General features: G+C 38.1%; 1 protein-coding gene across 3 annotated transcripts in view; it reads left to right on the top strand.

Moving 5' to 3' along the window:
• The window catches only part of EFCAB5 (EF-hand calcium binding domain 5), a 138782-nt gene that overhangs the window by 24074 nt on the left and 87040 nt on the right, over positions 1-27668 (top strand). For all 3 annotated transcript variants that reach the window (XM_082371828.1, XM_082371829.1, XM_082371830.1), the window contains exon 5: positions 16865-17435. In XM_082371828.1, the coding sequence (XP_082227954.1) occupies positions 16865-17435 (571 nt within the window). The remainder of the gene's footprint in view (positions 1-16864; positions 17436-27668) is intronic.

A 27668-nucleotide genomic window follows, 5' to 3' on the forward strand; every position in this document is an offset into this window, starting at 1 on the left:
CTTAGTGAAATCCTGTATGACAGAAAATTTTCACAATATTTAAAATTTAACAATTTCAACTTATATTTTAGTTAATTGAAATTATTTTCAATTTAGTTTACAACTGTTGAGTGTTTAGTATATGCTGGGCTGAACTATAATAATTTTTTTTTTAATAAATTTATTTATTTTATTTATTTATTTTTGGCTGCGTTAGGTCTTCATCGCTGCGCGCGGGCTTTCTCTAGTTGCGGTGAGCGGGGGCTACTCTTTGTTGTGGCAGGCGGGCTTTTCATTGCGGTGGCTTCTCTTGTTGCAGGGCACGGGCTCTAGGCGCGCGGGCTTCAGTAGTTGTGGCACGTGGGCTCAGTAGTTGTGGCTCGCGGGCTCCAGAGCGTAGGCTCAGTAGTTGTGGCGCACGGGCTTAGTTGCTCCGCCGCATGTGGGATCTTCCCGGACCAGGGCTCGAGCCCATGTCCTCTGCATTGGCAGGCGGATTCTTAGCCACTGCGCCACTAGGGAAGTCCCAATAATAATTTTTAAAGCATTTTCTAAACTATAAATTGCTAGTTATAACTTGTAGTTGCTTACTTTTCTCCAAAGTGTTTCTCTGTCTTTTAAACTAATTATAAGTATTATTTACTATTCCTTCTTATTAGTAAATATTATATAATACATACACATTAAGAACCAAACTTTTCAGCATTTATTTTGCCTTTATTATAAACTTAGTACTGTTTTCACAGCTTCACTAACTTCTAAAAAGTTTCTTGGCAAGTCCCTCCCTACCTGCCCCCTACCACCAGTTTCTTTTTCTTTTTTTTTTTTGCATTGTCAACATTTTTTTTTTTTGTTTACATCTTTCTTGGAGTATAATTGCTTTACAATGTTGTGTTAGTTTCTGCTGTATAACAAAGTGAATCAGCTATATATATGCATATATCCCCATATCCCCTCCCTCTTGAGCCTCCCTCCCACCCTCCCTATCCCACCCCTCTAGGTGGTCACAAAACACCGAGCTGATCTCCCTGTCCTATGCAGCTGCTTCCTACTAGCTATCTGGTTTACATTTGGTAGTGTATATATGTCATTGCTACTCTCTCACTTCGTCCCAGCTTCCCCTCCCTGCCCTGTGTCCTCAAGTCCATTCTCTACGTCTGCGTCTTTATTCCTGTCCTGCCACTAGGTTCATCAGAACCATTTTTTTTTAGATTCTATATATGTGTGTTAGCATATGGTATTTATTTTTCTCTTTCTGACTTCACTCTGTATGACAGACTCTAGGTCCATCCACCTCACTACAAATAACTCAATTTCGTTTCTTTTTATAGCTGAGTATTCCACTGTATATACCACCAGTTTCTTGATTTTACTTCCTCCTCACTCCCACCCTTCACCACCACCCCATAAATACACTTTGCCTTTACCATACTCACTTGGGCCAGGTTTATAAATGAACTCTTGTGTTTTAAACATGCCAAACAGAATCGCGATCTAGGTAATTTGCTGTAAATTTAATTAGGTGTTCACTTTCACCAGTTTATGGCCAAATTTGCACCTACAAATCTTCACACATATATTCCAACATGTAATTTATTGCCTCTCTAGAAAACATATCGATCAAGAGTTTATGGTCTTGGGGCTTCCCTGGTGGCACAGTGGTTGGGAGTCTGCCTGCCAATGCAGGGGACACGGGTTCGAGCCCTGGTCTGGGAGGATCCCACATGCCGCGGAGCGGCTAAGCCCATGAGCCACAGCTACTGAGCCTGCGCGTCTGGAGCCTGTGCTCCGCCACAAGAGAAGCCGCGACAGTGAGAGGCCCACGCACCGCGATGAAGAGTGGCCCCCGCTCGCCGCAGCTGGAGAGGACCTTCGCACAGAAACGAAGACCCAACACAGCCAAAAATAAATAAATTTTAAAAAAAGAGTTTATGGTCTTTTCTGTTCTTGTACTTTCAATTTGTTATCACTTTTCAATGTATGGTAGAGGGAAATGTGTTTTGTTTGTTTAAGTCTATTCATCCCAGTTTATGATATATACTGAAAACATTGCAGTTGCTTGTTGCGATATCAAATGCAATGCAATGTACTTATTTATTCAGTGATCAGTCACTGTTAATCCTAACATTTCTAAATCTCCCTTTGTAAATACGTGTGTGTGTTTGTGTGTGTGTGTGTGTAAGAAGTGGGAAAAGGAACTGTTATTTTAGTCTCAACATGTCAAAGGATGTGTCGTTATCCTTGTTATATACTTGTCAAAATTAAAAGGATGTTATCTTGCCAGGCAGCTCCCAGAATACACTCAAATACATATCTTTGCATAGAAAATATTGTGGTTAAATGTACCATGTGAATTCCTCATTTGTTTCCCTGGTTATTGTATTTTTTAGGATATGAGCTTAACTTGTGTTTTGAGAAATCTTATTTCTTTTTTATTAATTTGCTCAGTTTTATTCTTATTACACAGCCCTAAGTTTAAAAACGTTTTGTAGGAAAATGCCTTTTCCTATAGCTATTGAATTTTAATTACAATAGTGTTTAATAGTGCTTCTTTTCCTCCTCCTTTCATAGTAGTTATTCTACATTATGTACAAATGGTAAGAAATTCTGGCAAGACCAAGACAGCTGAGTTTCAGACAGGACCTGTGTTTAAAGGGAACATCACACATCTGTTAAGTAGCCCTGCTGCGTCAATTTTCACCAGTTTAATCAGCAGCCAGTCCCTGTAATGTTATATGCCTTCTGTGAAGAAAGAGTCTGTTAAAGCTTATTATAATGTGGGTTATAATTCATTCCTATTTATGTCCTTAAATAGGGTTGTACTGAGGCCGTGCCCAGCAGTGGGCCATGCACTAAGTGCAGGAAATGATAAAAGTCACTTATAAGATTGGACCTTTCAAAATATGAATAAGGAATTCTTTTTTTTTTTTTTAATAGCTACTTTATTTATTTATTTATTTATTTTTGGCTGTGCTGGGTCTTCGGTTCGTGTGAGGGCTTTCTCTAGTTGCGGCAAGTGGGGGCCATTGTTCATCGCGGTGCGGGGACCGCTCTTCATCGCGGTGCGCGGGCCTTTCACTATCGCGGCCCCTCCCGTTGCGGGGCACAGGCTCCAGACGCGCAGGCTCAGTAGTTGTGGCTCACGGGCCCAGCTGCTCCGTGGCATGTGGTATCTTCCCAGACCAGGGCTCGAACCCGTGTCCCCTGCATTGGCAGGCAGACTCTCAACCACTGCGCCACCAGGGAAGCCCCAGGAATTCTTTTGTGTTCCTACTTATTTGGTTGAAAGCATTTGTGCCCATAGTGCCTGAACAGGACTTTGTATGTTAGAAGGTGGATTGATACAGGGGTGAAGGTGTGCATATTGGGAAAGAATGTGAAAGGCTCTTAATTCCGCGAGAGTTTAGGAAGACAATCCTGAAAAAGAATTTCAGTGCTTAGCATAGTGCCTGGCACTATGACATCAATAATTATTTATTGAGTGAATATGTAAATGAATCTATCTATCTGTAAAAGATTTAGGAATGTCCAAGCATAGACCTGCTAAAAAACCCAGTACCTATTTGAAATTATATTCAATTAAACCTCTTAATTTTCCCTTGGGGCAGTGCTGTAATTTATGAATTCAGAGATCACCCAATCAAAAGACAGCTACAGATAGGCTTGTTCAGAATTCTGATGTATTGACCCTGCTATTGCTGTGCCTCCTTTTCTTTTCTTGGTTTTATGGCTCTAAGACAGAAGTGTTTGACCAGAGCTGTAACCAAACACATATCTACTTCCATTCTGCATATCGGTGGGGACAATGCAAGCACGAGGATTATTGCCTAGCAACCTATAATAGCCAAGCACACTAGAGGAGCACTAGCAGGCTGCAGCAAAGATAAGACAATGCCCTAGTTCATGTGTGAGTTTACTAATGAGCCATGCAGATGGCTAGATATTAAGTTGCTATAAATCTGTAGCACTCCCCTTAAAGCAGGAGGAGGAATATCTGCCTTGGGTTATGCTGGAGAGGTTAAAAGCAAAGAGAGTACATTAGAACCTGCAGACTTAAACAAAAAAAATTGGTCTCTATCACACGTATTTAAAATAGAAGTAAAAGTATTGTATATTAATGAGCATTGTGACAAAACAGAATGGAAACACTACCCGCCCACCCCACAAAAAAAGAGGTTAACTTGTTTACAAATCCAACTGAGAGGTAAGGGAGAGCATTATACTACCCTCCTCATTTCCCCCATATATGAATAAGCCAAGGAGGAAATCAAAACTTGGGAGGGATGTTCATAAATACTATCCACTATTGGACTTAAGACATTCTTTAAATGAAATGTTGGCTTTTCAAGTGCTTTTAAAAATAAACCACTTAATTTTTTTCCTGGTTAGAAAGATGGATACTATGTAGGTAGAATTTTTTTTTTAACATCTTTATTAGAGTATAATTGCTTTACAATGGTGTGTTAGTTTCTGCTTTATAACAAAGTGAATCAGTTATACATATACATATGTCCCCATATCTCTTCCCTCTTGCATCTCCCTCCCTCCCACCCTCCCTATCCCACCCCTCTAGGTGGTCACAAAGCACCGAGCTGATCTCCCTGTGCTATGCGGCTGCTTCCCACTAGCTATCTGTTTTACATTTGGTAGTGTATATATGTCCATACCACTTTGTCACTTTGTCTCAGCTTACCCTTCCCCCTCCCCATATCCTCAAGTCCGTTCTCTAGTAGGTCTGCATCTTTATTCCCGTCTTGCCCCTAGGTTCTTCTGACCATTTTCTTTCTTTCTTTTTTTTTTTTTAGATTCCATATATATATGTGTGTTACCGTACGGTATTTGTTTTTCTCTTTCTGACTTACTTCACTCTGTATGACAGTCTCTAGGTCCATCCACCTCACTACAAATAACTCAGTTTTGTGCCTTTTTATGGCTGAGAAATATTCCATTGTATATATGTGCCACATCTTCTTTATCCATTCATCTTTGATGGACACTTAGGTTGCTTCCATGTCCTGGCTATTGTAAATAGAGCTGCAATGAACATTTTGGTACATGACTCTTTTTGAATTATGGTTTTCTCAGGGTATATGCCCAGTCGTGGGATTGCTGGGTCGTATGGTAGTTCTATTTTTAGTTTTTTAAGGAACCTCCATACTGTTCTCCATAGTGGCTGTATCAATTTACATTCCCACCGACAGTGCAAGAGGGTTCTCTTTTCTCCACACCCTCTCCAGCATTTATTGTTTGTAGATTTTTTGATCATGGCCATGCTGACCAGTGTGAGATGATATCTCATTGTAATTTTGATTTTCATTTCTCTAATGATTAATGATGTTGAGCATTCTTTCATGTGTTTGTTGGCAATTGTATATCTTCTTTGGAGAAATGTCTATTTAGGTCTTCTGCCCATTTTTGGATTGGGTTGTTTGTTTTTTTGATATTGAGCTGCATGAGTTGCTTGTATGTTTTGGAGATTAATCCTTTGTCAGTTGCTTCATTTGTAAATATTTTCTCCCATTCTGAGGGTTGTCTTTTCGTCTTGTTTATGGTTTCCTTTGCTGTGCAAAAGCTTTTAAGTTTCATTAGGTCCCACTTGTTTATTTCTGTTTTTATCTCCATTTCCTTAGGAGGTGGGTCAGAAAGGATCTTGCTGTGATTTATGTCATAGAGTGTTCTGCCTATGTTTTCCTCTAAGAGTTTGATGGTGTCTGGCCTTACATTGAAGTCTTTAATCCATTTTGAGTTTATTTTTGTATATGGTGTTAGGGAGTGTTCTAATTTCATTCTTTTACATGTAGCTGTCCAGTTTTCTCAGCACCACTTATTGAAGAGGCTGTCTTTTCTCCACTGTATATTCTTGCCTCCTTTATCAAAGATAAGGTGACCATAGGTGCGTGGGTTTATCTCTGGGCTTTCTATCCTATTCCATTGATCTATATTTCTGTTTTTGTGCCAGTACCATACTGTCTTGATTACTGTAGCTTTGTAGTATAGTCTGAAGTCAGGGAGCCTGATTCCTCCAGCTCCATTTTTCTTTCACAAGATTGCTTTGGCTATTCGGAGTGTTTTGTGTTTCCATACAAATTGTGAACTTTTTTGTTCTAGTTCTGTGAAAAATGCCAGTGTAGTTTGATAGGGATTGCACTGAATTTGTAGATTGCTTTGGGTAGTAGAGTCACTTTCACAATGTTGATTCTTCCAATCCAAGAACATGGTATGTCTCTCCATCTATTTGTATCATCTTTAATTTCTTTCATCAGTGTCTTATAATTTTCTGCATACAGGTCTTTTGTCTCCTTAGGTAGGTTTATTCCTAGATATTTTATTCTTTTTGTTGCAATGGTAAATGGGAGTGTTTTCTTAATTTCACTTTCAGATTTTTCATCTTTAGTGTATAAGAATGCAAGAGATTTCTGTGCATTAATTTTGTATCCTGCTACTTTACCACATTCATTGATTAGGTCTAGTAGTTTTCTGTTAGCATCTTTAGGATTCTCTATGTATGGTATCATGTCATCTGCAAACAGTGACAGCTTTACTTCTTCTTTTCCAATTTGGATTCCTTTTATTTCTTTTTCTTCTCTGATTGCTGCGGCTAAAACTTCCAAAGCTCTGTTGAATAATAGTGGTGAGAGTGGGCAACCTTGTCTTGTTCCTGATCTTAGTGGAAATGGTTTCAGTTTTTCACCATTGAGGATGATGTTGGCTGTGGGTTTGTCATATATGGCCTTTATTATGTTGAGGAAAGGTCCATCTATGCCTACTTTCTGGAGGGTTTTTATCATAAATGGGTGTTGAATTTTCTCAAAAGCTTTCTCTGCATCTATTGAGATGATCATATGGTTTTTCTCCTTCAATTTGTTAATATGGTGTATCACGTTGATTGATTTGCGTATATTGAAGAATCCTTGCATTCCTGGGATAAACCCCATTTGATCATAATGTATGATCCTTTTAATGTGCTGTTGGATTCTGTTTGCTAGTATTTTGTTGAGGATTTTTGCATCTATGTTTATCAGTGATATTGGCCTGTAGTTTTCTTTCTTTGTGACATCTTTGTCTGGTTTTGGTATCAGAGTGATGGTGGCCTCATAGAATGAGTTTGGGAGTGTTCCTCCCTCTGCTGTATTTTGGAAGAGTTTGAGAAGGATAGGTGTTAACTCTTCTCTAAATGTTTGATAGACTTCTCCTGTGAAGCCATCTGGTCCTGGGCTTTTGTTTGTTGGAAGATTTTTAATCACAGTTTCAATTTCAGTGCTTGTGATTGGTCTGTTCATATTTTCTATTTCTTGCTGGTTCAGTCTCAGAAGGTTGTGCCTTTCTAAGAATGTGTCCATTTCTTCCAGGGTGTCCATTTTATTGTCATAGAGTTGCTTGTAGTAATCTCTCATGATCCTTTGTATTTCTGCAGTGTCCGTTGTTACTTCTCCTTTTTCATTTCTAATTCTATTGATTTGAATCTTCTCCCTTTTTTTCTTGATGAGTCTGGCTAATGGTTTATCAATTTTGTTTATCTTCTCAAAGAACCAGCTTTTAGTTTTATTGATCTTTGCTATCATTTTCTTTATTTCTTTTTCATTTATTTCTGATCTGATCTTTATGATTTCTTTCCTTCTGCTAACTTTGGGATTTTTTTGTTCTTCTTTCTCTAATTGCTTTAGGTGTAGGGTTAGGTTGTTTATTTGAGATGTTTCTTGTTTCTTAAGGTAGGCTTGTATAGCTAAAAACTTCCATCTTAGAACTGCTTTTGCTGCATCCCATAGGTTTTGGGTCGTCATGTTTTCATTGTCATTTGTTTCTAGGTATTTTTTGATTTCCTCTTTGATTTCTTCACTGATGTCTTGGTTATTAAGTAGTGTGTTGTTTAGCCTCCATGTGTTTGTATTTATTACAGATTTTTTTCCTGTAATTGATATCTAGTCTCATAGTATTGTGGTCGGAAAAGATACTTGATATGATTTCAATTTTCTTAAATTTACCAAGGCTTGATTTGTGACCCAAGATATGATCTATCCTGGAGAATGTTCCATGAGCACTTGAGAAGAATGTGTATTCTGTTGTTTTTGGATGGAATGTCCTGTAAATATCAATTAAGTCCATCTTGTTTAATGTATCATTTAAAGCTTGTGTTTCCTTATTTATTTTCATTTTGGATGATCTGTCCATTGGTGAAAGTGGGGTGTTAAAGTCCCCTACTATTATTGTGTTACTGTCGATTTCCCCTTTTATGGCTGTTAGTATTTGCCTTATGTATTGAGGTGCTCCTATGTTGGGTGCCTAAATATTTACAATTGTTATATCTTCTTCTTGGATTGATCCCTTGATCATGATGTAGTGTCCTTCCTTGTCTCTTGTAATAATCTTTGTTTTAAAGTCTATTTTGTCTAATACGAGAATTGCCACTCCAGCTTTCTTTTGATTTCCATTTGCATGGAATATCTTTTTCCATCCCCTCACTTTCAGTCTGTATGTGTCCCTAGGTCTGAAGTGGGTCTCTTGTAGACAGCATATATACAGGTCTTGTTTTTGTATCCATTCAGCCAGTCTATGTCTTTTGGTTGGAGCATTTAATCCATTTACATTTAAGGTAATTATCGATATGTATGTTCCTATTACCATTTTCTTAATTGTTTTGGGTTTATTATTGTAGGTCTTTTCCTTCTCTTGTGTTTCCTGCCTAGAGAAGTTCCTTTAGCATTTGTTGTAAAGCTGGTTTGATGGTGCTGAATTCTCTTAGCCTTTGCTTGTCTGTAAAAGCTTTTAATATCTCCGTCAAATCTGAATGAGATCCTTGCTGGGTAGAGTAATCTTGGTTGTAGGTTTTTCCCTTTCATCACTTGAAATATGTCCTGCCATTCCCTTCTGGCTTTCAGAGTTTGTGCTGAAAGATCAGCTGTTAACCTTATGGGGATTCCCTTGTATGTTATTTGTTGCTTTTCCCTTGCTGCTTTTAATATTTGTTCTTTGTATTTAATTTTTGATAGTTTGATTAATATGTGTCTTGGCATGTTTCTCCTTGGATTTATCCTGCGTGAGACTCTCTGTGCTTCCTGGACTTGATTAACTATTTCCTTTCCCATATTAGGGAAGTTTTCAACTATAATCTCTTCAAATATTTTCTCAGTCCCTTTCTTTTTCTCTTCTTCTTCTGGGACCCCTATAATTCGAATGTTGGTGCGTTTAATGTTGTCCCAGAGGTCTCTGAGACTGTCCTCTATCCTTTTCATTCTTTTTTCTTTATTCTGCTCTGCAGTAGTTATTTCCACTATTTTATCTTCCAGGTCACTTATCCGTTCTTCTGCCTCAGTTATTCTGCTATTGATCCCTTCTAGAGAATTTTAAATTTCAGTTATTGTGTTGTTCATCTGTGTTTGTTTGCTCTTTAGTTCTTCTAGGTCCTTGTAAAACGTTCCTTGTATTTTCTCCATTCTATTTCCAAGATTTTGGATCATCTTTACTATCATTATTCTGAATTCTTTTTCAGGTAGACTGCCTATTTCCTCTTCATTTGTTAGGTCTGGTGGGTTTTTGCCTTACTCCTTCATCTGCTGTGTGTTTCTCAGTCTTCTCATTTTGCTTAACTTACTATGTTTGGGGTCTCCTTTTTGCAGGCTGCAGGTTCGTAGTTTCCACTGTTTTTGTTGTCTGTCCCCAGTGGCTAAGGTTGGTTCAGTGGGTTGTGTAGGCTTCCTGGTGGAGGGGACTAGTGCCTGTGTTCTGGTGGATGAGGCTGGATCTTGTCTTTCTGGTGGGCAAGTCCACATCTGGTGGTGTGTTTTGGGGTGTCTGTGGCCTTATTATGATTTTAGGCAGCCTCTCTGCTAATGGGTGGGGTTGTGTTCCTGTCTTGCTAGTTGTTTGGCATAGGGTGTCCTGCACTGTAGCCTGCTGGTCATTGAGTGAAGCTGGGTCTTGGCGTTGAGATGGAGATCTCTGGGAGATTTTCGCCATTTGATATTACGTGGAGCTGGGAGGTCTCTTGTGGACCAGTGTCCTGAACTTGGCTCTCCCACCTCAGTGGCACAACCCTGACGCCTGGCTGGAGCACCAAGAGCCTGTGCTCCACATGGCTCAGAATAAAAGGGAGAAAAAAAAGAAAGAAAGAAAGAAGGAAGAAGATAAAATAAAATAAAGTAAAATAAAATAAAGTTATTAAAATAAAAAATAAAAAATAAGTATTAAGAAAAAAAAAATTTTTTAAGTAATTAAAAAAAAAAAAAAACGGACAGACAGAACCCTAGGACAAATGGTAAAAGCAAAGCTATACAGACAAAATCACACACAGAAGCATACACATACACACTCACAAAAAGAGAAAAAGGGGAAAAAATATATATATCGTTGCTCCCAAAGTCCACCTCCTCAATTTGGGATGATTCGTTGTCTATTCAGGTATTCCACAGATGCAGGGTACATCAAGTTGATTGTGGAGATTTAATCCGCTGTTCCTGAGGCTGCTGGGAGAGATTTCCCTTTCTCTTCTTTGTTCGCACAGCTCCCGGGGTTCAGCTTTGGATTTGGACCCACCTCTGCGTGTAGGTTGCCTGAGGTTGTCTGTTCTCCGCTCAGACAGGACGGGGTTAAAGGAGCAGCTGCTTCGGGGGCTCTGGCTCGCTCCAGCCGGGGGGAGGGAGGGGTACGGATGTGAGGCGAGCCTGCGGCGGCAGAGGCCAGCATGACATTGCAGCAGCCTGAGGTGTGCCATGTGTTCTCCCGGGGAAGTTGTCCCTGGATCACGGGACCCTGGCAGTGGCGGGCTGCACAGGCTCCCGGGAGGGGCAGTGTGGATAGTGACCTGTTCTTGCACACAGGCTTCTTGGTGGCTGCAGCAGCAGCCTTAGCGTCCCATGCCCGTCTCTGGGGTCCGCGCTGATAGCCGCGGCTCGCGCCCGTCTCTGGAGCTCCTTTAAGCGGCGCTCTGGATCCCCTCTCCTCGCGCACCAGGAAACAAAGAGGCAAGAAAAAGTCTCTTGTCTCTTCGGCAGCTCCAGACTTTTTCCCGGACTCCCTCCCGGCTAGCTGTGGCGCACTAGCCCCCTTCAGGCTGTGTTCACGCAGCCAACCCCAGTCCTCTCCCTGCGATCCGACCGAAGCCCGAGCCTCAGCTCCCAGCCCCTGCCTCAGCTCCCAGTCCCCGCCCGCCCCGGCAGGTGAGCAAACAAGCCTCTCGGGCTGGTGAGTGCTGGTCGGCACCGATCCTCCGTGCGGGAATCTCTCCGCTTTGCCCTCCGCACCCCTGTGGCTGCACTCTCCTCCGTGGCTCCGAAGCTCCCCCGCTCCTCCACTCGCAGTCTCTGCCCGCGAAGGGCCTTCCTAGTGTGTGGAAACTTTTCCTCCTTCACAGCTCCCTCCCACTGGTGCAGGTCCTGTCCGTATTCTTAGTCTGTTTTTTCTTTTTTCTTTTACCCTACCCAGGTACGTGGGGAGTTTCTTGCCTTTTGGGAGGTCTGAGGTCTTCTGCCAGCGTTCAGTGGGTGTTCTGTAGGAGTTGTTCCACATGTAGATGTATTTCTGATGTATTTGTGGGGAGGAAGGTGATCTCGGCATCTTACTCTTCCGCCATCTTGAAGCTCCACCTGTAGGTAGAATTTAAAAGTATTCTTCAGAGTACTCTCAAAGCTAAGAAAGAAATTTTAATAAATAAAAAGAATTTTAAAATATTTATGGATAGCCTCCCCCAAAATGAGAATGAATAAATACATTGCAATGCAGTCATATAATGAAATATTATGAAGCAGTGAAAAACGAACACACTGGAGCTGCAGTTATCAATATAGATGAATTTCATAAACGTAATATTAAGTATTTAAAAGGTCACAGAATACACATGATATGAAATCATTTTTATAGAAATGAAAAACAAGAACAATATTATATTGCTTATATATAATATATACAAATGCAGAAAAATGATAAATGTGAAATTCCGAATAGTGTTTCTATCAAAGTAGGGGTATTTGAGAGGCTTTAATATACAGGTAATTTTTTTCTTAAGCTAAGAGTAGCTATATGGCTACTTATATCGTCATTATACTTACAGGTCTTAAATATTTCGTAATAAATAAAATTAAAAAAAACACTGCTCTAAGTTGTGGAGGTTCTGGTCTCTTACCCTTTTATTGCACTAGTACTATTTATTGAGAGTTATTAATGATTGAAGCATGGCTCAATAACTGCTTTCTGGTTATGTTAAAAACAATGAGTATGGGGACTTCCCTGGCCACCCAGTGGTTAGGACTTCGCCTTCCAATGCAGAGCTAAGATCCCAAATGCCTCGTGGCCAAAAAACCAAAACGTAAAACAGAAGCAGTATTGTAACAAATTCAATAAAGACTTTAAAAGTGGTCCACATTAAAAAAAAAATCTTTAAAAAAATAATGAGTATCAAAATAATTTACATATCTATTTCTTCTTTTCTCCTGAATCCACGAAGTAATAGAGGCAAAGAACTTTAACAGTGTATGGCCCTAATCCTATCGTGGTTCAGTTGGACATTAATATTTTTTCAGTGGAGAGAAGCAAATTGACTAGTAGATAATATTTGAAAGACCTGGAACTACTTCACCTCCATGGCCATACCAGAAAAAACCTTAAGATTCTTACTAAGTTTTTCATTCCAATCACCTCAGCAATCGTGGCTGTAGAAAAAAACATCTGAGAGCTTATTGTTCAGAGCCTGAACTAGCTAGGTCCTGGGAACCTAATTATATTTCTATTATATGTTAACAACAAACAATTAGAAAATGAAAATTTTAAAATACAGTTTTAATGGCATAAAAAGCACTAAATATCTCAAAATAAATCTAACCAAAAATGAACAAAACCTGTACACTGAAACTATAAAACATTGTTAAAAGAAATTAAAGAAGTCCTAAATAAATGAAAAAATATACCTTATTCATGAATTAGAAGACTTAATATTGTTAAGAAAGTAGTGCTCCCTCGACTGACCTCTAGATGCAGTGTAATTCTAGCAAAAATTTGTGCAGGGTTCTGTATATGTGTCTGTGTGTATATAAAATAATTTGATTCTAAAATTTATGTAGAAATGCAAAAGACCCAGAAAAGCCAAGGAAATCTTGAAGAACAACAAAGCTGGGGGATTTATATTACTAAATATCAACATTTATAATTAGGTTACAGAAATTAGGACGGTAGGACATTGACATAAGGATAGACAAATAAGCCAATGAAATAGAGTCCAGTTGAAAGTCCTGTATTGAAAACAGGAGGTGTTTTCAGTAATGATGCCAAAATGGAAAATATGTATTTTTGAGTCCTACCTCACCCCACACATGCAAATAAATTCTACATGTATTGTAGATATAAATGTGAGTGATAAAACAGTAAGTAATTTTAGAAGATAACAGGAGAATATTGTCATGATTTGCTAATATTCTGTTGAAGATTTACATCTATATTCATAAGGAATAGTAGTCTGAAATTTTCTTTTCATGTGGTGTCCTTATCTGGCTTTGGTATCATATCTATGCTGGCCTCATAGAATGAGTTAGAAACTGTTATGTCCTCTTCAATTTGGGGGGAGGAGTGTTGTAAGGATAGGTTTTAATTCTTTAAATGTTTGATTAAATTCACTGGTGAAGCCATCTGGTCCAGGACTTTTCTTTCTTGTGAGGGTTTTGATTACTAATTTAATCTCTTTACTTGTTATGGGTCTGTTAAGATTTTCTATTTCTTTTTGAGTCAGTTTAGATACTTTTTATGTATTTTTTGTCCATTTATTCTAGGTTATCCTTTTTATCTATGTGAGATTGGTGGTAATGTTCCCACTTTCATTTCCTATATTAGTTTTTTTGTGTCTTCACTCTTTTTCTCTTTGCCAGTCTAGCAATTTGTCAATTATGTTGATCTTTTCAAATAACCAACTTTCGGTTTCATTGATTTTCTCTGCTGTTTTTATAGTCTCTATTTTGTTTATCTCCACTCTAATCTTTATTATTTCCTTCCTTCTGTTAGTTTTAGGTTTATTTTACTCTTCTTTTTCTAGTCCTTGAGGTGTAAACTTAGATTATTGATTTGAGATTTTTCTTCTTTTTTAATGTAGTCACTTAACAGCTATAAATTTCCCTCTGAGCATTGCTTTCACTGCATCCCATAAGTTTTGGTATAGTGTGTTTCCATTTTCATTCATCTCTAAGTATGTTCTAATTTCCCTTGTGATTTCTCCTTTAACCCATTGGTTGATTAAAAGTGTGTTTTTTAATCCCACAGATTTCTCCTATATCTTCAAAGAAGACACTTTGTATGATATTTATATTTTTAAATCTATTAGGATTTGTTTTGTGGCCTAACATATAGTCTATCCTGGAGGATGTCCCATGTGCACTTGAGCAGAATGTGTATTCTACTGTTGTTGGGTGGAATATTCAGTATACATCTGTTAGAGCTGGATTTTTGTTTATGGCATGAAGTATGGGTCCAACTTCATTTTTTTGCATATGGATACCCATTTTTTACAGCACCATTTGCTGAAGAGATAATTTTCTCCCCATTGAATGATCTTCGCACCCTTGGCAAAAGTCAATTGGTCATATATTTATGGGTATATTTCTGCTCCAGGCTCATCTTGAATATTTCTTGCCCCAGTCCTAGAATCAGCCATTTTTTCAATGAGTCCTGATTCTTTTAAATTGGAGAATGATATTAGAAACCAAGGTCTGGGGACTTCCCTGGTGGCACAGTGGTTAAGAATCCGCCTGCCAATGAAGGGGGCACAGGTTCGAGCCCTGGTTCGGGAAGATCCCACATGCCGTGGAGCAACTAAGCCGGAGCGCCACAACTACTGAGCCTGCACTTTAGAGCCCATGCTCCGCAACAAGAGAAGCCACCACAATGAGAAGCCTGCGCACCGCAACGAAGAGCAGCCCCTGCTTGCCGCAAATAGGGAAAGCCTGCATGCAGCAACGAAGACCCAATGCAACCAAAAATAAATAAATAAGTAAATTAAAAATTTCAATCCTATTAAAAAAAAAGAAAGAAGCCAAGATCTGAGCACTAGGTTTCCAAGCTCTTGTAATTTTTAAAAATAATATAACTATATTTTTAATTTCCTCTAATTTCTCTGCTGTGAGGATATTAATTACAGCTCTTTTAGAACTCCTTATATTTGTTCTATTAATGGTGCTTCCTTGGATAGTATTAATCATTGCATTTGTTTAGTCATGGAGATAGTTTTCGTTAAATATTTGGTGATCCTTACGTGTGTGCTTACATTTGCATTTGGGAATCCCTGTTTGCTTTTCTCTGGATGACGTTTCTGTTTTCTGTAGCCTGCTGCCAGTGATTGTGGAGGAGGGGTAAGATACGCAGATTGTGGAGGAGGGGTAAGATGTGCAGACAGTGAAGTCTGTCAGCAATTCATTTTCTCTGTGTGTGGAGGCATTATCCTGCCTCTCTTGCCCGAATCCCCTTGTCCCAGTTCAAGGGTGAATGCCTCTGGTGCCTGATGATTAGCTCAAATGGGGATGAAGATACACAAAAAGGTCAGTCATTCCCCTGCTATCCATATCTACATCCTTTAAACTTAGGGTGCCTCAGAGCTGCTCCCAAATTTCACAGTCATCTTCTGGATCTTTTTAGTCTTATAGTTTCTTTAATCAATCTAATCCCATCGACCTTACATTTTTCAGAGACCCTCAAAGTTTCTGAAGGCCCTCTTCATGACTGATTGTTAGCATTCTTTTTTTTTTTTTTTTTTGGCTGTGCCGCCTTAGTAGTGGCATCCAGGATCTTCATTGCGACATGAGGACTCTTAGTTGTGGCATGCATGTGGGATCTAGTTGCCCAACCAGGAATCAAACCCAGGCCCCTTGCATTGGGAGCGCAGAGTCTTACCCACTGGACCACCAGAGAAGTCCTTTTTTTAAAATTAATTTTTATTGGAGTATAATTGCCTTACAATGTTATGTTAGTTTCTACTGGTTGTTAGCATTCTTATGTTTATATTAAAACACACACACACAAACACACACACACCCTTTTCTATCATTTCTAGAGATTTTGGTAGGGAGGGCATGTAGGTCCTGACCTCAGTCCACTATCTTGGTCTAAAATCTCCAACATGGAAGAAGTTGGAAATATGAGAGTGGGAAGAAATATATTTATTGGGTTGGCCAAAAGATTCATTTGGGTTTTTCTGTAACACCTTATGGAAAACCCCAAACGAACTTTTTGGCCAACCCAATACACATACATGTCTGGTAGACTCTCTTCACTGCCTACTCAGCAGACATTTTCCCACCTTTTGTCTGCCAATGGAACTTCAATTTTGTAGCAGATGGAAATCACTTGATATCAGAGAATTTGGTCTAAACCCTGACCAAATTTGGTCTAAACCCTGACCAAGGAATAAATTATGATTGATCAAAACTATTCTCAATAACCCTTTTACCTTTACCAGCTATTGGCCTAGGGTGGGCATGTAACCTAATTAGGGCCAATGAAATGTAAAGGAAAGTCTTAGAGTGAGGAGTCTGGGATCTTCTCTTCTTGAATAATAAAACAGCACCTCAAGAAGAGAAAGCTCCTTCATTCTCAATCCTTTTCTCCTGTAAAGATGTGATGCCTGGAGCTGCAATAGCTATCTTGTGATCCTGAGATACAAGCACAAAAAATGAATAAAGAACAATAGAAACATGCTAGGTACTTAATAAAAACACTGAGCTGTTGAATGGCTTCTGATTAAGAAAACAGTAAATGTCCTTATGGTTAAAGTCACTGCTGTCTGATTTTCTGTTACTTTTAGCTGTGTTTGAATATACCATGTAAATGGAGGTAAAATAATTTTCTAATAATATTCTAAAGTAACATAGATTAAAATCTACTTCTAATATTTCTTACATTTCAATTTTTGTCCCCTCAGAATTAAACCTGGAGGAGCAGCCAAAAATCTCAACTTGTTCAATAAAGGACTCTAGAATCTCAAAGAATACTGTATTCAGAAAACCTGCAAAAGTGATTTTCAATTTAGATCAAACTACACAGAGTTTGAAGCTAGAACAGTCATGGAAGAAAAATCTTTTTGAAAGACTGCAGGCAAGAGCCCAGACAATGCAGCAGAAAATCATAGATAAGGAAAATCTGAAGAAGGAACTAGAAAAAAAGGCTGAAGAAAAACTCCCCAGGGATAATTTGGCCAAAGAGTGGTTTAATACTGAAAACATGACACTGAACACTCGTGCATATTTGCTCGACAAACTTCTACCCACCTTAGTTCCTGGAATGGAAAAAATGTTAATGCAAGTGGAAAAGAAGAAGCTTTTGGCAGAAGTTGATATTCCAACCAAGTTTGATCCAATTAACTATTTGGGGGAATACTTAATGAGAAACAACCCTAATTATATCAAAGACTCAGGAATGTCTGGTTATCAGAGGGTGATGAGAAATATCACAGAAGACCTGAAGATATACGTTCCGAACACTACTTACAACAGGTACAGTTTGTTGTATTTTCAGTTGATGATCTAGCTCCTTATGTTGAAAAGCAAGTAGAACAATAATATAATCATACAAATAGGACTTAAAGTAATTTTATAGTTCTTCAAAAAGTATTTATTGAGCTACTACTATGTGCTTCACTATTTATGAGGCACTGTGAAGACTAACAAGGTATATTAAGTAAGTTCCTTGTACTCATGAATTTAGTTATCTCACTAGGATCCCAAGTGTATATTTATTTGTTTATTATTTGTCTTCTTGCTTTGGAAAGTAAGCTATATGAGAGGAAGGACTTTTTAAAATTTAACTTTTCAGATAGGTAATATGTTCACCTGGTTCAAAAGCTGAAACGTATAAAGTGTTATACGGTGAAAACTTTCTCTCCCATTCTTATCCTCCATCCACGCAGTGCTCCACCTCTGCTATAAATAGCTACTGTTCTTAGTTTTCAGTGGACCTTTCCGAAATTTCTTAGTGCATACATAAGCAAATGCAAATATACATTCTTAATTTTCTTCCTTTTATCCAAAGGATGTGAATAAGTTACAAATATTTTCCTCTGTTTTTCACCTGTCATTTATCTTGTGTCATGTAGAGGATTTTTTATTTCTATGTGGTCAGATTTATTTACTTTTATTTTATGGCTTCTGGGCTTTGAGTCATTGTTACATTTTATTTCAAGATGTTAAAAGAATTGTCCCATGTTTTCTTCTGGAATTATTTTAATTTTAATTTAAAGTATTGATCCATTTAGAATTTATCCTAGTGTAAGATTTAAAATATGTATCCAACTTATTCCTTTTCCAAATGGCTACATAGTTAGCCCAATAACAATTACTGAATAGTCTATATTTGTTCTTCTTTTCTAATCATTACTGTCTATTCTTGTGTGTTTACTTTTCAATATGAGCTTTAGGATTGATTCATCTACCTGAAAAAAAAAGGGGGGGGGGAGAGAGAACACCAAAAGAAACGTTATAGGAATTTTTATTGAAATAAGATTAAATTTATTCATTATCTTAGGGAAAATCAACATCCTTAATAATGACAAGTGTTTCTATATGAGAATGGTTATCTTTCCATTTGCTCATCTTATTCTGTATCAGTCAATGTTGTCTTAAAGTTGTTAGGAATATCATGAAAGAGTTAAAGTATTTAAAGATGCTTTCTTTGCTGAGATTATCAGAATTAGGGTTTCATCTTCCTCTGGCAAAAATCCAAGATCCATATGTCAACACAAGACAGTTTCAGGCATTTGTAGAATATTCAGAAATCCTAGGGATGCTTTACAGCAGCACAATGTCTATTAACTTAAAGCTTGGATACCCAGCAATCTTAGCAAAAACAGTCCTGCTTTTAAATTCTCTGAACTATATCATTGTTTGTGTTGTTCTCAGTCCATTAGAGAGCTTTGGAGAAGTCCATTCATTTTAGGAATGAGAGTTTTCCTTACTTATGCTCAAGAAAAAGGACACATAATATTTTTGTTTGGTTTGTCAAGACTTTATCTTCTGGTGATAATGTTAAAGTGTCTGTTTGACTCAACCTGATCTGAAAATTTTTCATCTGCCTACTTCCCTGGACAAAAAGGGATTCATCTTTGTTTGGTGTCTAAGTACGATAGATAGAGAAGACACTCCTTACTGATTTGGAACAATTTATATAGTGGTAGCCACTTACCTAAAAAATAAAATATCACCGCTATTTGTAAGTTTTACATATGCAGTATACTTTTATTGCTTTCCCTCAGGGTTCCTGTAAGACAGGTATAGAATTGAAGTGGACTATAATTCTTACATGTAAATTTGCAAAACTGATAAGGAGGGTAGGTTTGTGTCATTTTGTTTTTCTTCATATTTTCTTTTCTTTTAGCATCTTTTCCCTCTGATTCTTGATCCCTCCAATTCTTGAGAATGCATATTCTATGTCACTACTGCCTTATTGTGAATTGATAATGAAAAATATTTGCTCTTAAAATAAGATTACAAACTTTTGATAGCTTGATTATGGCGATGGTTACACATATTTGTACATGTGTTGAAATTTATACAACTATGCACCAAGAAAGGTTAATTTTACTGTATATATATTTTTTAAATTAAACATTAAAAAGGAAGTATAGAGAAAGATTATTAATGTTAGAATTTCACACTACTGCAGAGAAGTACACTATTGCACACTATTTTCTATCATATTGCACACTATATTGCATGCCATTTTCTATCATATCTATATTTCTAACACTGAGCGAAGTATTTGGCATGAATTGGGCCTCAATAAATATTTGTTAGATGAATGAATTAATAACTTAAATTTATTGAGGAGTCTTCACAGTCAATCAGTATTTATGGCATAATTACTCAGTGCTTAATGTTGAGCCATACGAAAAAAAAAATACAAAATTTGGTTCTTGTCATGAGGAGCTTATACACTCTAGTTGAGGAAATATGACTAAAACATAGCTAAATTTATCAAAATAGTTGTCCACATAGCACTTTCCCTACTTCATACACTTTTATCAACCTGTTCCATCTGGTCTTTGTTCCAGGCTCTCTTCAATAAATGTCACTTACCAATACGACAACATTTTCTCTGCTTCTAGGCCCAGTGGCAAGTTTGCAGTCCTCATCTTACTTGACCTCTTAGCAGTGTTCAATTATGTTGGCCATTTCCTCCTTGAAATACTGTTTCCCTTCCTTCCATGATATCATTTTTTACTAGTTTTCCCTCTACCTCTGTTTAATCCTTCTCAGTATCCTTTGCTGGTTCATTCTTTGCTACCTGATCTTCAAATATTAAGGTTCCTTAAGGCATAGTTCTCCTATCACTCCATAATCCATCCCTGAGTGCCCTCATTACAACGCATGTAACTATCTATTCAGTATCTGCACTTGGATGTTTCCCGAGCATCTCAGTTTCAACAAGTCATTGTCTTAATTGATCATCCATCCAGATTTTTAAGCCAAAACCAGAGGGATTAACCTTGACACTTTCTGCTTCCTCATTGATCACTTCCAGTCAATCATTAAATCCTGCTGATTTTACCTCCTTCTTTCAAATCTATTCATTTCTGACCCTCCCCACTGCTGTCACCCTAGTCTAAGCTACCATCATCTGTCACCTGCAATATTGCAATAGTCTCCTAATTGTTATGTTTACATCCATTTTGCCCTCTTCCACTCTATCGTTTACCTGTATCTGAAGATTTTTTTAAAGTTTAACGTTTTCACATTTTTCTCCAGTGTGAAGCCTTTCAATGGTATCCCTTTATTCTTAGGATAAAAACCAAAATCCTTAACTAGGCCTATACAAACTTTCTTGTATGACCTGGTCTCTGACTTTCTTTCTAGCCCGGGCTCCCACCTCTCTCATTCTCACACGCTATACCCAAGGCATATAGGATTTCTTTCAGTTCTTCAAACATACTATGCTTCTTTCCACTTCAGGATCTTTTCACATGTCATTACTTCTTCCCCTTCCTTTTTTTTTTTTTTTTTTTTAAACATCTTTATTGAAGTATAATTGCTTCACAATGGTGTGTTAGTTTCTGCTTTATAACAAAGTGAATCAGCTACACATATACACACGTTCCCATATCTCCTCCCTCCTGCATCTCCCTCCCTCCCACCCTCCCCATCCCACCCCCCAAGGCGGTCACAAAGCACTGAGCTGATCTCCCTGTGCTATGCGGCTGCTTCCCACTAGCTATCTATTTTACATTTGGTAGTGTATATATGTCCATGACACTCTCTCACCCTGTCACATCTCACCCCTCCCCCTCCCCATATCCTCAAGTCCATTCTTTAGTAGGTCTGTGTCTTTATTCCCATCTTGCCACTAGGTTCTTCATGACCTTTTTTTTTTTTTTTTCCTTAGATTCCATATATATGTGTTAGCATACTGTATTTGTTTTTCTCTTTCTGACTTACTTCACTCTGTATGACAGACTCTAACTCTATCCACCTCATTACAAATATCTCCATTTCATTTCTTTTTATGGCTGAGTAATATTTCATTGTATATATGTGCCACATCTTCTTTATCCATTCATCCAATGATGGACACTTAGGTTGCTTCCATGTCCTGGCTATTGTAAATAGAGCTGCAATGAACATTTTGGTACATGACTCTTTTTGAATTATGGTTTTCTCAGGGTATATGCCCAGTAGTGGGATTGCTAGGTCGTATGGTAGTTCTATTTTTAGTTTTTTAAGGAACCTCCATACTGTTCTCCATAGTGGCTGTATCAATTTACATTCCCACCAACAGTGCAAGAGTGTTCCCTCTTCTCCACACCCTCTCCAGCATTTATTGTTTCTAGATTTTTTGATGATGGCCATTCTGACCGGTGTGAGATGATACCTCACTGTAGTTTTGATTTGCATTTCTCTAATGATTAATGATGTTGAGCATTGTTTCATGTGTCTGTTGGCCATCTGTATATCTTCTTTGGAGAAATGTCTATTTAGGTCTTCTGCCCATTTTCGGATTGGGTTGTTTGTTTTTTTGTTATTGAGCTGCATGAGCTGCTTGTAAATCTTGGAGATTAATCCTTTGTCAGTTGCTTCATTTGCAAATATTTTCTCCCATTCTGAGAGTTGTCTTTTGGTCTTGTTTATGGTTTCCTTTGCTGTGCAAAAGCTTTTAAGTTTCATTAGGTCCCATTTGTTTATTTGTGTTTTTATTTCCATTTCTCTAGGAGCTGGGTCAAAAAGGATCTTGCTGTGATTTATGTCATAGAGTGTTCTGCCTATGTTTTCCTCTAAGAGTTTCATAGTGTCTGGCTTTACACTTAGGTCTTTAATCCATTTTGAGTTTATTTTTGTGTATGGTGTCAGGGAGTGTTCTAATTTCATACTTTTACATGTACCTGTCCAATTTTCCCAGCACCACTTATTGAAGAGGCTGTCTTTTCTCCACTGTATATGCTTGCCTCCTTTATCAAAGATAAGGTGACCATATGTGTATGTGTTTATCTCTGGGCTTTCTATCCTGTTCCATTGATCTATATTTCTGTTTTTGTGCCAGTACCAAACTGTCTTGATTACTGTAGCTTTGTAATATAGTCTGAAGTCAGGGAGCCTGATTCCTCCAGCTCCATTTTTCATTCTCAAGATTGCTTTGGCTATTCGGGGTCTTTTGTGTCTCCATAAAAATTGTGAAATTTTTTGTTCTAGTTCTGTGAAAAATGCCTGTGGTAGTTTGATAGGGATTGCATTGAATCTGTAGATTGCTTTGGGTAGTAGAGTCATTTTCACAATGTTGATTCTTCCAATCCAAGAACATGGTATATCTCTCCATCTATTTGTATCATCTTTAATTTCTTTCATCAGTGTCCTATAATTTTCTGCATACAGGTCTTTTGTCTCCTTAGGTAGGTTTATTCCTAGATATTTTATTCTTTTTGTTGCAATGGTAAACGGGAGTGTTTTCTTAATTTCACTTTCAGATTTTTCATCATTAGTATATAGGAATGCAAGAGATTTCTGTGCATTAATTTTGTATCCTGCTACTTTACCAAATTCATTGATTAGCTCTAGTAGTTTTCTGGTGGCAGTTTTAGGATTCTCTATGTATAGTATCATGTCATCTGCAAACAGTGACAGCTTTACTTCTTCTTTTCCGATTTGGATTCCTTTTATTTCTTTTTCTTCTCTGATTGCTGTGGCTAACACTTCCAAAACTATGTTGAATAATAGTGGTGAGAGTGGGCAACCTTGTCTTGTTCCTGATCTTAGTGGAAATGGTTTCAGTTTTTCATCATTGAGGACAATGTTGGCTGTGGGTTTGTCATATATGGCCTTTATTATGTTGAGGAAAGTTCCCTCTATGCCTACTTTCTGCAGGGCTTTTATCATAAATGGGTGTTGAATTTTGTCGAAAGCTTTCTCTGCATCTATTGAGATGATCATATGGTTTTTCTCCTTCAATTTGTTAATATGATGTATCACGTTGATTGATTTGCGTATATTGAAGAATCCTTGCATTCCTGGAATAAACCCCACTTGATCATGATGTATAATCCTTTTAATGTGCTGTTGGATTCTGTTTGCTAGTATTTTGTTGAGGATTTTTGCATCTATGTTCATCAGTGATATTGGCCTGTAGTTTTCTTTCTTTGTGACATCTTTGTCTGGTTTTGGTATCAGGGTGATGGTGGCCTCGTAGAATGAGTTGGGGAGTGTTCCTCTCTCTGCAATATTTTGGAAGAGTTTGAGAAGGATAGGTGTTAGCTCTTCTCTAAATGTTTGATAGAATTCGCCTGTGAAGCCATCTGGTCCTGGGCTTTTGTTTGTTGGAAGATTGTTAATCACAGTTTCAATTTCAGTGCTTGTGATTGGTCTGTTCCCCTTCCTCTTTATCTTATCCTACCAGTCCTTCAGAGTTCAGCTCAAATACCACTTCGTCATGAATTTGGGTTGGGATCTTCCCTTATAGGCTCTCTCATTGCATCCTGTGTTTCTTCTTCATTGAACTTATCACAATTGTAATGGTTGCTTCTCCTGCTGTAATGTGAGCAGGAACTACATCTGTCATATTCACCATTGAATCCCCAGCATTTAACACTGTGTCGTGTAAGTAATGCTCAATAAATATTTGTTAAATAAATTAACTGACATATTCTAATCTGGCTTAGAATGATGAAAGTTTTCTTGTTTTTTTTTTTTAGATACATAAGATTATTTTGAGATATGTCTTAATTTGGAGTAATTGAGTATTTAATTTTGAAATCTCTATGATTAATCATCTGTACTTGAGTAGGAGGCTATAATAAATGTTCTTCATCATTTTATAAAATTCCAAATAAGCCTAATTATTTAGCTGTTCAAGTATCATGGATTAACCAGTAACTTAGATTTTTCTTAAGTCATTGAACCTTATGTCAGGAACTTCATTTCATAATAAGCTGTATATTGAATAAACAGAAGAAAATGGGTTAAGTACAATAATTAAGTAGACACATATCATATACGTATTTTTATAGGAATACTCATCACGGGAATAATATGGACATGCTCCAAGAATGGCAAGAAGTCCAATTTAGCTTGGTGAAACTAAGACCATCAGAGCTTAAAAACAAACAAACAAACAAAAGCTGAGTTTATTAACTTGCCAGGCAAAGGAATCTACACCAGTGAAGAATTCACTGACTAGTTTGCTGAGGGGGAAAATTCTGGAGTTTTTAAGTGTTAGGAAGGGAGCTTTATAGTGGTTATACTTATAACAACTGAAGACGATCACACTGTATATAGGACAGAGTGAGTCCATAGGTTTGTACATGATTGATTAAAACAAGTTCTATTGTTTAGCAGTCGAGAAAAAGTCTTCCCTTAGGTCTAGTAATGGTCTGGTGTACTGGGGTCACTCAAAGTTCATGGTCCATTACCCCCTTAAGCTGGTTAGAACCAGTTTTTATGAAATACAACATTCAGTTTTTTTTTTTAATTTTATTTATTTATTTATTTATTTATTTATTTATTTTAATGCTATTCTTCTCTGCTTATATTCTTTTTATTTATGTATGTATGTATGTATGGCTTTGTTGGGTCTTCGTTTCTGTGCGAGGGCTTTCTCTAGTTGTGGCAAGCGGGGACCACTCTTCATCGCGGTGCGGGGGCCACTCTGCATCGCGGTGCGCGGGCCTCTCACTGTCGCGGCCTCTCTTGTTGTGGAGCACAGGCTCCAGACGCGCAGGCTCAGCAGTTGTGGCTCACGGGCCGAGTTGCTCCGCGGCATGTGGGATCTTCCTAGACCAGGGCTCGAACCCACGTCCCCTGCATTGGCAGGCGGATTCTCAACCACTGCGCCACCAGGGAAGCCCCAACATTCAGTTTTGATATAATCTAGGCAAATACTCTGAGTGGAAGATTTTCCTAACACAGCTTGGATGGATGGATAGGATTTGGATTGTCACAATTAGGGTAAAGAAGCATTTTTACTTCTATTCTTTAATCAGTTAGATTTACACTGCACTTTTCTTTAAAAGAGCTCAAAACACTTGTTAAGATGGCAAAACTGTTTTGTTAGTTAGCTTTTGCTGCATAACAAAATACCTCAAAACTCAGTGGCTTAAATAAACAATCATTTATTTACTCATGATTTTGGACTGAGCTCATGGCTCATCTCTGATCAACATGGTATCAGTCGGACTCACTCATACATTGCGGTAAAATGGCAATGATAGTCTTAGTCATTTGTCTGTTAGTTGACTGACTGTTGGTAAAAGCAATGGAGGTAACTGGATCATCATCCAGCAGGCTAGCCAAGGCTTATTTCCAAGGTGGTGGTAGAGGTGCTCTTAAGTTCAATAAAAAAGAGAAAACCCCAATGTTTAAGCACTTTTTCTTCCAGTTTTATTGTGATATAATTTATAGCACTTTTCAACTTTCTGCTTCCATCATGTTTGCTAATGACCCATCGGCCAAAGCAAGTCACATGGCCACAGACAGACACAAGAGATGCAGAAATAGACTCCAGCTCATAATGGGAAAAGCTGCAAAGTTACACTGCATACAAACAGACATGCATACAGGAATGGGAAGAATCTGTGATAATTTTTGCATTTTACCACACTGCAGGTTTTTTTTCTTTCCGGTCTCCTTAAATGTGGATTTATACTTAGAATCTGCTTACAGATTATGTCTACCCTACACTACCCAAAGTTATGAGTTTTGGATGCTATGGAATTCTGTTGATTAATTTAGATATCCTCTTGAGATAATGCAGACCACAAAAGAGAAATTTTATTCAGTCCCTCAATGAGTTACCTAGTAAATTAAAAATCCGTCTGGGTTATATTTGGAGTCTCATGTGCAGTAGCCCTGAAGCACAAAACTAAGTTTTGTTTCTCAATGTGGGCATTAATAAGAGGGAGGAAATGATGTCTGAACTGAGACCTAAAGGACGTGGAGGATCTAGTCAAACAAAGAGAGGGAGGAAGGCTTTTCAGGCAGATGGAAATAGGACAGAAACTCAATTTTGTTAATCTGTGTTGATTAATACACATGAGAATCTGGAGACACCGAATACTTATTACACAATATCACTTACTTATCTGTTCTGCAGTGGACCCTAAGCTTTATAATGGCAGAATCCATAGTAGGTGCTTGATAAATGTTTGTGTAATGAGTGAATAAGTAACTGACTTAGTGAGTGAGTGTGAATGAGTGAATAATGAGAAAAAGCTAGAAGAAGGACGCAGACACAGAACAGAGAATCATGCAGAAAAGACAGAAGTTGAGGAGAGTGCTGTATAGAGACAGGGGAAAGGGGAGAGGAGGATAGAGAGAGAGGGAGAGAGGGAGAAAGATAAAGCAGCAGGGGGAGAAAGTAGGGGAAGAGCAGAAGAAGACCCAGCCAAGAATAGACTGGGGTTTCTGAGATAAGTGGTGGAGGGTTGGCTAGTTAGTAGTCGCATTAGAGGAACTTAGCACATCCTTTAAAATGCTAATTAATCTTACAGCAGTTCAGAAACAAGCCCTTCTGCACTATTTAACAACTTGCCTATTTTTGTTTTCAGACTTCAAAGTTTATTTTTGAAGGCTTCTTTTCTTAGAGAATTTTGAAGGCCTTATATGGGCATAAAGTAATGATTTAGATTTTAGTTGTTTCTTTTGGATTATTGTAGTTCTCCAGTTTACCAGTTCTTACTGAGAATTCTTTTGCATTTCCAAATCTGTCAGATTGCCCTAGTCTCTCTTCTTTGAAAGATGAAGACCTGACTCAAGCATTACTTGAAAATTGTATTTGAAACCAGCAGCTATTTTTATTATTCTGAACCATTTTGGTGTTTCAGTGAAAACCAGTTTGGGGTTTTTTGTTTTTTTTTTTAAGATTTATTTATTGATTAGCTGATTGTTTGCTATGTTGGGTCTTCGTTTCTGTGCTAGGGCTTTCTCCAGTTGCGGCAAGCGGGGGCCACTCACTATCGCAGCCTCTCTTGTTGCGGAGCACAGGCTCCAGACGCGCAGGCTCAGTAGTTGTGGCTCATGGGCCTAGTTGCTCCGCGGCATGTGGGATCTTCCCAGACCAGGGCTCGAACCCGTGTCCCCTGCATTAGCAGGCAGATTCTCAACCACTGCGCCACCAAGGAAGCCCCAGTTTGGGGGTTTTGAAGTCCTAGTAGGAATGACTAAAATCACATTCTTCCCCCATTTTCAACCTGGGTGATGCAACTCTGTCTGAGTACAAGTTAACTATTATGCTCAGGGGCTGTCAAAAGTATTTGA

This window comes from Balaenoptera borealis, assembly GCF_965194805.1.
Source record: "Balaenoptera borealis genome assembly, chromosome: 20".
NCBI classification, from domain to species: Eukaryota; Metazoa; Chordata; class Mammalia; order Artiodactyla; family Balaenopteridae; genus Balaenoptera; species Balaenoptera borealis.